This window comes from Zea mays, chromosome 8 (genome assembly GCF_902167145.1).
Source record: "Zea mays cultivar B73 chromosome 8, Zm-B73-REFERENCE-NAM-5.0, whole genome shotgun sequence".
NCBI classification, from domain to species: domain Eukaryota; kingdom Viridiplantae; phylum Streptophyta; class Magnoliopsida; order Poales; family Poaceae; genus Zea; species Zea mays.
The window spans coordinates 38645107-38657399 of record NC_050103.1 but is presented as its reverse complement, the minus strand read 5'-3'; the positions used below and the strand labels follow the sequence as shown (position 1 = coordinate 38657399).

General features: G+C 41.6%; 1 protein-coding gene across 6 annotated transcripts; it reads right to left on the bottom strand.

Moving 5' to 3' along the window:
- Positions 1 to 421: 421 nt before the first annotated feature.
- On the bottom strand, positions 422 to 7739 carry LOC100193834 (uncharacterized). 6 transcript variants are annotated; one of them, XR_556685.3, is made up of 5 exons: positions 7560 to 7739; positions 6188 to 6794; positions 1513 to 1535; positions 1289 to 1431; positions 422 to 855 (listed from the first exon to the last, which is right to left on the bottom strand). XR_556685.3 is itself a non-coding variant. In NM_001138916.2 (5 exons), exons 2-3 carry the CDS (start codon positions 6717 to 6719, stop codon positions 1519 to 1521), a joined length of 549 nt encoding a protein of 182 aa, NP_001132388.2. In that variant the 5' UTR covers positions 6720 to 6794; positions 7560 to 7679; the 3' UTR covers positions 423 to 855; positions 1412 to 1431; positions 1513 to 1518. The 6 variants fall into 6 exon arrangements, 5 of the variants coding, with proteins under 5 accessions (XP_008654396.1, XP_008654398.1, XP_008654397.1 ...); NM_001138916.2 differs by having other exon boundaries at positions 423 to 855; positions 1412 to 1431; positions 7560 to 7679; XM_008656174.4 differs by lacking the exon at positions 1513 to 1535.
- Between the last annotated feature and the right edge of the window lie 4554 nt (positions 7740 to 12293).

Genomic DNA, 12293 nt, shown 5'->3' with positions numbered 1-12293 from the left:
CTCCCACTCTTCTCATTCTATAGATGCACAATGCAATCAAGATGAACCCTGTGTTGAAACCTAATAACCAGTCTATGAGGATTACCCGTCCCCCAAATCAGTCACGGCACGACATAATGGGCCTACTGGGAAACGGGTATGCTAAACCGTGACGGACCACCGCGGAGCTAAACCGCGCCGAGCCATAGGCCGCTCAGCAAACCCAGCCTATACATATACTCGTAAACCAGTGGCGCGCTCACACAGGCAGGCAACAAATTGTAAGATTTTAATTGAGAAGGGGGACACCGACACAAGCACCTGTCGCCCACCGAGACCTAAAGTCACGAGTACGCAAACAGAACACCGCCGCCGCCACCATTCTCACAAACCATCGGATGCTCATCGTAAAGGTTTGAAACATGTCTGAAACTATCTCATCTAAATAAGATCTACCTATGTGATTTATAGAAACCGTAGCAATATACAGATACCTAACCAGTTGCACTAGTTTCTTAAAATTCATCCAAGCAAATTAACTCCACGATGTCACTAAAAAAGCAATAGTTTTCTCTTCCTAAATGGCTTCAACAAAATAACAGCCCTTGTTAAAAAAAACAGTTACAAAATATCACCAATCAACCAGTGATAATTTACAACACCAGTATTCTGCAAAGGGCAATTTCAACTTTCAGAAGTTTACACTGTACAGGGCCTGGGGAGCAAACCGGACAACGGTGATTCCGTGGAGCATATGCAAAATCAGAGGGGACTCGCCACGACGCGACTATGACGAACGAAGCCCAGCAATCTAATTATTCAGTGACACTCCTGATCTCACCATGGATTTCCATCATCGTAGCCACTCCAGTATTACTGCATAGCAGCAGAAGCACAAAAACGTCATGCCATATGCATCAAGTCTAGTATAGATCGGTGCAAAACTAAATAAATAAATAAATAAATAAACAAAGAGGCGACATATTCCCTCCGTTCTTTTTTATTTGTCGCGTTTTAGTTTAAAAATAAACTAGCGGGCGACAAATATTTGAGAACAAAGATAGTATTTTGGACTTTACCTCTATGAGTTTATGTACATCAAATCTACTATAAACTGAAGAAAAATAAAGAGGGCAGCCTATAACAAACTTCAAATCAACTCTGTACTACTTTAGAAGGTAATCCATATGAACATATATGTGTTATATTTTCCAATTTCATAGTTATGGCATTGAGAAGCAGCAATAAGTTTTAATATACTGCTAGGAGCAATATAGCATGCAGGACCACATAGAAAGGGGTGTCGCACTTGAGCTGCAGAGGAACTGTGGGGGCTAACAGTTGTGACATTCTTAATGTAGAACTGGATGGAGATAAGACCACCATGCATTCTGACTGATGATATAGATGGCCTATGGAAGCTTATGCTCACCCCGTGCCTTGAGAAAAACCCTGTATAATTGAAGGCGGTGAGTTTTAGGCAGTCTTATTTCTGACATGATCACTCGGGGCTGAAGTAGTCTAACGACTTACAGTGTTTTATTTCATCAGCAAGCCTGTCCATTGAGAAATATCAAATATTACATAAAAATACTGAAGTTAGAACACAGACATCAGTAAAAGACACATGGCACAATTGACAATTGTTCTACCGAAAATAATAATAAGAATGATAAACATGGATGCAATTGTAACATGAATGCAGTTGTTACAAATAGCATGTGAAGGTGTAGTGAAAGACAAATAAAGAAGTGGAACTGACATGCTATCATAGATTCATAGTATCTGAACAATACGTTGCTGTTAAGTGTATGAAGGCTATGTACTATAGGCCCGTATGGCCCATGAGGATCTCTCTGTATATAGCTATCTCCAGTAAGGGAGGTCTTCTGCTTCTGTGTTTTATCCAAGGTTAGTAACATTGGTACCAAAGCCATAGATTAGGGATATGATTCGACTAATCTGTCATACTACTTGTATGTGTGTGTTATGGGCGAAGAACCCAGCCCATTAGGGGTCCGGGGTACCATATATGTAATACTTGCAATACTGTAGCCTATCTATCAGTTTAGGGTTTCACTTTCACCAACAGGGTGTCAAAGCCGTCACCTTCCCCTCTCCCCCCTAGCCACCGCCCAACTCCCATGGTCGGCGCTCCTCCACCTGGTAGCTCGCTGCCCCTACTCTCTTCCCTGCTGCCAGCCCCATCTCCACCATGGCGCCGCTGCCACCAAGGCCTAGGCAGACACCGCCGCCAGCTCCCCCTGCTCCTCCCATCCCTGGATCACCCACCCCTGCCCCTACGGCGTGGCAGTTGTTCAGAACATCCGCTTCCTGATTCCTATCCTCCTTGCCCTCTAGCTCCAGTACCGACACCACCGCCGAGTTGGACTTTCTTCTTGAGGCTACCCCTCTGGTCAACCACCTATATTTTTTTGCCTGCAAGTTCACCTACGCTGCTCCCGCATGTGACACCGGTGCCCCTGTGCACCAGGATCCCCCCCTACTCGGCTATTCTGCCACCCCTGGTCAACCCGTGTGAAGGGCCCCCACCAGACCAATGTCAGCCCCGGTGGCCCCGCCTTCAACAATTGCTTTTTCAACCCTACCCTCACCGCTGATCACCTCCTTGGTGCCCTCACCGACCTCGACCCCTCCCTGTTTTACCAACCTTGTGCATGTCCATCAGCGACGTGCACGGGCAGGTGCCTAGCTCTGCTCATGGGCTTAACCAATGGTGTACCATCCTACTATTCTTCATCGGGACCCTCGCCACATACACTCAATGGTGACTCGAAAGGCTGCTAGGGTTCTTCGCCCTGTCGACTGTGTTGTCCTTTATGTGACATCCTCTCCACTGGTATTCCTGTGTCGTCTTCCGTTCATAGCGCCCTCACAGATCCTCATTGGCGTTGTGCTATGGAGGAAGAGTATCCGGCCCTACTTGCCAACCACACCTAGGACTTGGTGCCCCGTCCCCCCGGCAACAATGTGGCGACTGGCGATAGTATCTACAAAGATAGAACTTCAAGCACATGCTACTACTGCTGTAGAGATTGTATGGCTTCAATGGTTGCTGGCTGATTTTGGTATTTCTTGTGACGTTGTCATACCTCTAATGATAACACAAGAACCATACAAATTGTTAATGGTCCAGTGAAGCATAAACTTGCAAAGCATATAGGTGTTCATGCCTTCTTTACTCAATCCCATTGTCATCAGAAAACTATTGCTCTTCAGTATGTGCCCTTAGAGTTGCAGTTGGCCCACTTTTTCAACAAAGCACATACTCGACAGCAGCATCGCCTTCACTTGATCAAACTCAACGCTTCATATCCTCCACTTCCACCTTAAGTTTGGAGGCGGGTGTTGAGTGTATGAAGGCATATCTACTATAGGCCTATATGGCCCATTACGATCTCTGTATGTATATAGCTATCTCTAAGGAATGCCTTCTACTTCTGCCTTTTCTCCGAGGTTAGTAACAATTGCAAGCGCTATTATATACTTGATAGGATATATAATTAAGTATGAACTACTAAACTAGGTGTATTTTAACTAAGAGAATGCTTCATGCACGTGTACTGCCAACTTTTAATCACATAAATACAGCAACAAAGCAACAGTGATGAGAAGTCTGAAACAATTAAGGAAATAAAATCTCTTGATAAGACACAGAAAGCAGAATTATGAAAAGGGACCAATCATCAGGCTCAATTATATAAATCAAAATTGTGAACAAAACATATCTCATTTGTTCTTCTCATTTCATGTTTAAGGGTGGGAAAATGCCCCCTTTTTTTTGCTAATATAGAATTTAAAAAGGTGAAGGGCTGCATATTCTTAAAGAATCTCTAGTTCTCTACATTTACATTTAGCCTATGCTCCATTTTGCAAAACCCAATCTCTTCACTCATTGAACCTAGAATCAAGGAGGGGTACCACATGATATGATGATATGAGCAAATTCAATGCCGGAGCAACAGACACTAGATAACTAGGGTAGGAGGCCAGCTTCTCTGTGTTTAAGTGTTCATGAATCAAAATAAATAAATAATAATAAACAGGCCGCAACAAGAATGCATGTAGTCAACTTTTCCTTCACAGTTTCAATAGCACAAATACATAGTACCCTTATGACTTATGAACTAGATTGGGAAAAAATGCAAACAGAAACCAATGCCTTGGCATAGAAATAAAGATTGTATCTTCTTGCTGGATTATATTAATCACAATATGCCTACTTATATAGAGGCTCTCTGGACAAAATGTAAATAACATCAGTTGAGATAATATCTTTATTAAGAAAATAAGTATGATGCCAAATAACTAAGGATGTAAATGGTACAAATATTATCCGTCCGTATTCGAATTCGATCCGTCTAAGAGGACTGAGATCCAATCCATATCCAAGTCCGGGTATTCAGTATCCGATCTATCCGAATCCGTATACTCAAAGTTGGATATTTAAGATGTCGATATCCATTCAAATCTTATCCGACACAACTTGATAATATATGTATCAGATCCGAATAGAAAATATGAAAACAAATATGAAATAAGTAATATTTGTCCGTATCTGATCCGAATACATCCCTACAAATAACTAATTCTTACGTCAGGATAGTAATGAATTATTTTAGGAAAAAATGATACTCTTCTTGAAGATGGACCCAAATAATATCCTTGAGGTAGGCTATCACTACAGGACATGCAACAGCCATGCTACTTGCATACACAGTAACAAATCATACTACTAGATTTATAGTAAATACAATAGTAAGCATTTAGATTTGTTACATGAAAATGATGCTACTAGATTTGGCATCAGAAGTACTTTTTTATATCATTATAATTTGGGTAATTACAGCATATAGTAATAAAAGGCAACAGTCAAAGACAGTTACTGGAAACAATACTGATGCACACTAAATGCTTTCGAAAAAAGGAATGAAGGTAGTAAATGAAAGGCATCAATGTCGAGTAATAAAAATAAATTTCTTAAGAGTTGGCAGTACATATTACCACTCAACTCAATAAGTGTTTTTGTGCATATCCTGCACATCTATTGTTTCCAGGCAAAGTCAAATTAATAAAGACTGATGGTATTTGATAACAAAGAAGTTGTTTGCTCGAGCTACTTTGCAGCCAGCTGCTGCTGTCAGAACAGTAAAACGTGAGAAGATTGTAGCTGCTGCAGCCATTGTTTTCAGATCGTCCGACTAATCGCGATTAGTCGGGCTGATCGGTACTCAGTGCTCGATAAGGGGGTTCGATTCGATCAGGTGATCTGATCGTCCATATCGTTCGACTAGTCGGCGATATGCAGCGATTAGTTGTCTGGTTAGCGATCAGTCACGTTAATTACTCAGGTTCAGAGTTTCAGACTTTAGTTAAGACTTCAGACTTCAGTTGTATGATGATCTCATATAGGTGTTGCCTTCTTGGTCATGGTCTAGTAAGTTGTAGAATTGCAGTTTCATAGTTACATATAGAATTGTTGCTGGAGATGTACTGCTGTTTTGGACTATTCAAGTATTCATACTGCTGTTTTGGACTATTTAAGTATTCATACTGCTGTTTTGGACTATTTAAGTATTCATACTGCTGTTTTGGACTATTTATACTGCTGCCTTGTGTATACTTGTGCTTGTCCTGAGCAAGTCTCTATACTATATAAGTATATATCTATATATAGTGCTATATATGTCCTGGAAATACATAGGACGACCAGGGGACGATTAGGGTCGATCAGGGGCGACTAATCGCCCTGATCGTCGCCTAATCGCGACTAATCGTCTGATCACCCAGTGGCATCGATCAGACGATCAGGCGATCTGAAAACAATGGCTGCAGCTATGCTTTTAAAGCAGCTGAACAGCTTCAAAGATGCAGTAGACCAGTAGTACACTGAAGGAATTAGTCAAACACCATTTTATAAATATCTGGCAAGGTAATGGTTGCAAAGTGAATGCAAGTATAACTGCTGACAAGGTATTGGTTGCAAAGTGAATGCAAGTATAACTGCAGTGAACACCTGTCATAATGCAATGGTGATTAAGTAGGAAATATCTAGGTCGCAGCGGATGCAGCAGAAGCAACAAAGATGATTTACTGTTATGCACAACCAGTGCTGGTGAACAAGAATCCGTTTGTGCATGGAACATAGCGCATGTAAACATTTCTTATAGGTTACCAGTTGTTATACCTTGCCAAAGTATGAAGAAACATAAGATGACGGTAATGATCAAAGCCACCAAGTTCCCAATGGAAGATGCTGGTTTGGAATTCTTCATCTTCTTCAATGCCTTCATACGCTCAATCCTAGCCTTCTTTAACACCGCAAGCTCCGATAGTGCACTGATGAGCTTCTGATCAGCAGGGTCTAATGGTGAAGTAGTCTGTGATCTTGGAGGTCGTGGCGGCTTCTTATACCATTTTTTATTTTCCTTATCAGCAGTTGACTTATCCAAAATCCCAACCTTGATCTCCCCTTCAGCTTTCATAGGCTCTCCACTTTTAACAGATGAATCTTGACGGTGTGAAGAGAAACAACATATGTGGTGACTCTTATCATCCTTCAGTGCTACAAGATCATCCCATGAGCTGGGCCGCATTGTACTTGCATGCCCAGCTATTGAATTAACCTTCATCCCACTATTGTCCTCTATGGGTAGCAAGCACTTGCCTTTCTCCAGGTCAACCAACATATCTTGGACACATACTTCCTTTACCTCCATTAGAATGACAGAAAAATCTCCAAATGATCAAGATGTAGGAAAACAACCCCTCCTTTCTTTCTAGAAATCAAGGAGCTGCAATAAAATTTTAAGATATAAGTTAATTCATATTAAATGCTACTCAGATACAAAAGCATATGCAAGGATCAAATATGGGTAGCAAATTCGACATCTCACAAATTACAAAATCAAATAACAATCATAACTCGTAGCATTGCTAAAACAAGACAAAAAGATAAGGTAAACAACTTAACAATATAAGCACAGAAGTCATCAGATAAGGTCATAAAACACAAAGGGGGCAATTTTCCGGAGTCTAACATTTTAAAATAAAGAAAAAAGGGTCAGTAGGTGAGTAGGAAAAACCTAAGCTGAAAGGACTGAGTGCCTGAGTGGAAGGAGAATAAGTAGGAACCCAAAAGTTTCAAACTCCACCAATATAGTGGTTGCCAGAAGCCAAAACAGCATACCCCTTATACCTGAAAATACTTGATAACACTGCCGAACTATCCACTAAATCAACACACAAGCCAGTAGCTTGCCTAAAGATTTCAACACTTTCCTCCAGAAACAATTTCAACTGATTTTACTGAACACAAGATGTACCTAAGTGGTTAGTTATCAAGGCAATCGATATCTCAAAACACTGCCTCTGATCCTAAATAGAAGTCCATTTAGTATTGTTTTTTTGTCAAAGCTTATTAGCTTTGTCCATCAAGGCATCAACATGTATAGATCCATGTATAGCTTTGCCCGTCACGGCATCAACATGTACAGCTAAAAAGCTTTAGGTTAGGGTTTAGGTGCTCGGCTTCGCACAGCAGAGAAAGGCGGGAATACCTGGTGGGTGCTCGTCGCCGGCGAAGATACTGACGAAGGCCTTAGCACCTGGCACAGGACGGCGGCGGCACACCAGTCGTCGGAGAGCGAGACGGGGGCGAGACCGCGAGACAAACGGAGTCAACTGCGGCGCAGGGACAGTGCATGGCCAAGCGACCAAGCTCGAGTTTAGTTCGTTGAATGATGTTTTAATCTAATTATAATAATACATATAATTTAATTACAAAACTAATGGTATAAATAAAAACTAAACGACTAGACAAATTTTAGAGGGCCTAGTAATAACTTGTAAGAAATTATTTTTCACATATTTATTTTACAAATTATTTTTTATCTATCTCTCCCTTTTTATTTTCTATTTTCCTCGATTGTACATATTTCTACCCAATAGAACAGTGCCAAAGGCAAGTAAAATATTGGTTTTAAATAATGGGAACAACGATGATAACTATTAGGTTATTATAAATAAGTAAATAGATTTTTTATATACTTTATTAAGACGGTATATTTTTTACCAAAGCTAGAAGCCTTTTCAATATAACATAGAAAAATTCATAAAACTAGAACATTTTTATCATAAACCTATAACCCTTTTCTTAAACAATAAATCATTTTATTTTTGTTACAATTTCTAACTGAACATTAATTTTTGGTATGCTAAATATGGTGGGTGGGATGGTTCCTATGAACAGGAACGGGCTTTGTGCACGTGCAACAAGTGCGATAGTACAGAGCCCAAAATTCGAGGGGGTGTAAAAAATTATCTTTGTAGTAGGCCTAAACAATATGCATCCGTGAGTGGACCAACAATGTAGCTAAAAGAAACACGGATGACTAAGAGGAGGTAAATTAAGACTTCTAAAATTCTCACTAAACCAGGCCACAAATAAAACCCTAGAACAAAACTTATGCAATTAAGTAAACTAGAATGCGCAAACTAGGTTTTGTCTAAGCATTGCTATCTATACCACAAAATGAGTTTTCCAACCTAAGTTTCAGTCCCATATTCTAAACTAAGAATAGTAAAGATTGCTACTTAAGTAATTAGTAAATGCGGAAGTTAAAGAGCAAAGGTAGAGATTCAACCTCTCGGGGACGATGCCGGTATTTTTACCGAGGTATCTGAAACCACGTAAGGTCCCGACTAATCCTCGTTAGTGCCCCTATGCAAAGGGTAGCCCACGCGAGGGCCAAGCACCACAATCGAGTAACTCGGTAAAGAGTCGCAGACCTTCTCCATGTGCAAGTGGTACTTCGCTTCTGGCTTCTCTCGGATGCTCCCAGCCGTCTCCACTATCGAGCTTCCTGTCGAAATGTCGCGGATCTCATTCCCTCCGATACACGGTGATAGTCGTATCAAACACGGCTGATATGGTCTTGCAAGACTCTTGCCGCACTCGATATAATTACAATGTCTTGCACAAGAGCCGAGGGGTTTGTGGGTTTGCTAACATCACTCATGCAACTAGGAATACATATAGAGCAAGCGCTAATGTGGTCTAACTAACCTAAGCACTTCACAAATCACCTACGCTAATCATCGAGTTATTCTATTAAGCACTTGTGCGATGGAGCTCTTAGAAATATGCATCTATACTTTGGATATGTTTATTGTGCTCCAACAACTCCAAATGGCCGGCTAGGGTGGTTTATATAGAGCATCCACTCAATTTTAGTCGTTTGTGGAAAGGCTGCAGATTCTGTCTGCGACCACACTAGACCGTTTGGTCTGGACTTTCCATGTCAGCTAGTCGTTGCCTCTGACTGCATTGTAGACGGTCCGGTGTGCCAGTGCCACCCGCACGTTCTAGTGCCGCCACGTCAAATGATTGTTGGCTACTAGTCGTTGGACTATGGTCTGGTGCACTACCAGACCAGTCCGGTGCGGTAGCTGTCCGAGAGCCAATTCAAGTGCTCTCTGCGCACACGGTCTGGTGCACCACCGGATCGGTCCGGTGAGCCACCAGTGCGCCAGCTGACAGCCCATTCTTGGATTTATTCTGTCTTTTCACTTGGGCTCGGTATTGTGTCTTGGACTTGTGCTGAATATTTGTAAGTCTTCTTATTGTCTTTTAGGTTTTCTTTTGAGGTGTTGCATCCTTAGAGACTTAGTCCAATCCACTTCGCATCCTGCAAACTACAAAACACAAACTTTTGAAAAATATTAGTTCATTGGTTATGTTGTTCATCAAACACCAAAATCAGTTAGTCAAATGGGTCAGGGTCCATTTTTCTTACAATCTCCCCCTTTTTAGTGATTGATCACAACACAATCAAAGCAAGCAAATATTAAATACAGAATTGAAATATGCAATCTACTTGCTATGGATGCATGTCTATAAGCAAGACGTATGAGCTAGCTACCAAATTGATAGATATGAGGACATTTATAAATTAAGCACAATCTTGCATATACAACTAGTCCCCAATGTGTGTTATAGACTTAAGCCTCCCCCTAACTTCATAATATATATACTTCCTATTTTGGACCGAAACCAACATAGTTAACCAAATGAAAGAATCAAAAAATTAAAATTGGTGGTTTTGGCTATTTGATATATTTTGGTTGCTTTGGTCCACAAATTTCTCCCCTTTGGAATCAAATACAGAAAAGGAAGACATGATAAAGCACATAGGAAGAAATTACTTGCCCTCTAAAAAGGATTTCTCCCCCCTAAAAGAAAGTTCTCCCCATTTGGAACAACAATCTCCCCCTTAAGAGAAACATATGTACTACCTCCAGTCGAAAAAACCCTCTACTTAGGAAAAGCACATGAAAACGAGAGGAACAAGACATGATTGAAATAGACTAACTCCCCCTAAAACTAGGCATACGTAAATGATAGAGGATATCCTAGAGATACTAAATAAAACATTTAACAACATATGCATATATGACAACACGGGGGTATAAGATGTGAAATTGTCATAGCATATTCAAATATTGAAGAAGACATGTAAATGATACCAATCGAAATATTTGGATAATGGTTCTTGAAGTGGAAGCATTGTCGTTCTGTGGGGGCTCCATTTTCTATCAATGAGACTGTTACACACATAATAAACTTGAAAACAGGTGTTAGTCTCAAAGAGGGGCATGCACTTTGATTTTGAGATCAAGAGGGGCAAATTGTCTATAATCTGAACTTTGGCACACGTAGGTCAAAATGACACCATTTGAAGTATATTGCTTAAAAACATGCAACATTGTCATCTATTTAGGAATTATAATTAAGCTATGTGCTTTGCTTTATCAATCATTTTGAACCATGTAGGTTTGCTCAAACATATGGATTCTAATCGAGCAATCCTACCATACGATAACCTAGTATGCATGTAATTCAATTGAAACAAAATACTAATTGAAAAGACATGAATAATACTAAATTGAAAAACATATGATAACCCAACATCTCTTCCAACGCTTCACTCGGAAGGTTGCGCGAAAGGTCGACCATGTCCAAGAGGATGTGACCAGAGTAGAGCTCCCCGACAATTAGAGCAATGGTCTCTCCCCGATGAACGTCGAACTCCACGATGTCCAAAACATGTCTAGGGATGTCGTTCAAGCGCTCCACAAGGGATAGACCACGAACCCTGGAGCACTCCATAGCCTGATTCGCCCGGTGGCGGAGCTCCTATAGTTTGGCCTATCTCTAGAGAGAGAGTACATGAATGAGAATAAGCCAGACATGAGACATGGAGGTAAACACTAAAGAAGGACATTATCAGCCACACGATCATCAGATTCGACAAGTTGGGCCTATAGATGATCTGCCTCAGCGTCGGGCGCGTCAAGGGTGGCACGAGTAGAAAGGCTCCCTAGAACTCGAAAATCGAGGACAATGGGGGTGTCCCATGACCCTAACCAGGATGACCCGATGGAGGGAAGCACGTCCCGACCACCACCAGCATGGGGCTCCGCACTTAAGCAAAGAACTAGATGTCAAATAACAATGATGATGACCTCGAGCCAAAGGAGACCTTACTTCGGTATGCAACGACGCAATGGCCTCCTCCGCAACAAGGATCCATCGATCGTCCACTTGCTAAAATCCATCCGGCATGAGGAGAAACTCTAGGCCTAGAAAAGGGGAGGCGTGGGGTACGGACACGACGAACAACAACCCCCTATGCTTATAAGTGCCAAAAGAATATGACACTCGTGGATGAATGAGTTCTAGCAAGTACATGCCTCCTTGGTTCTCGAACAACACTGGTCGAGGTTAAATCCTTGAGAGAGGAGATCCCTCATACTTATCGCTACTGGAATATTTAGTGCAAAAGAGGAATGCTACCCAAAACATGAAGAGATTGAAAGGACAATTCAAACCCCACGAAGTACAAAGCCCATTGTTGAATGAAGAAGATGCACCACCCAACCCACCGCGAAGGAAGCCACTAAAGGGAGACATTCTCCCCTTAGGGGCTTGGGGTCTACTATTGGGGTTTGGATCCCTAGGTCCTTAGGGGGCACAAGTCAGTGGGTGGATAACATTGAGTTTATCCATTCAGAGTCAATTAAGAACCCACCCTACCAGGGGATGACCCCCGCATCGAGCCAAGGGGGTGGATGAGGCGAAGGCAGGTGGAAGGGGTCAAACGAATCAGTCGAAACCCACTCGAGTGGATCTCATGTATTTGTCAGACTAACCGCACCGTCAACTTTGCGCACACCTCATTAACTACCTCGATCGGCGGGATATGACACAGATAGAATCGGTCTTCCTCCCA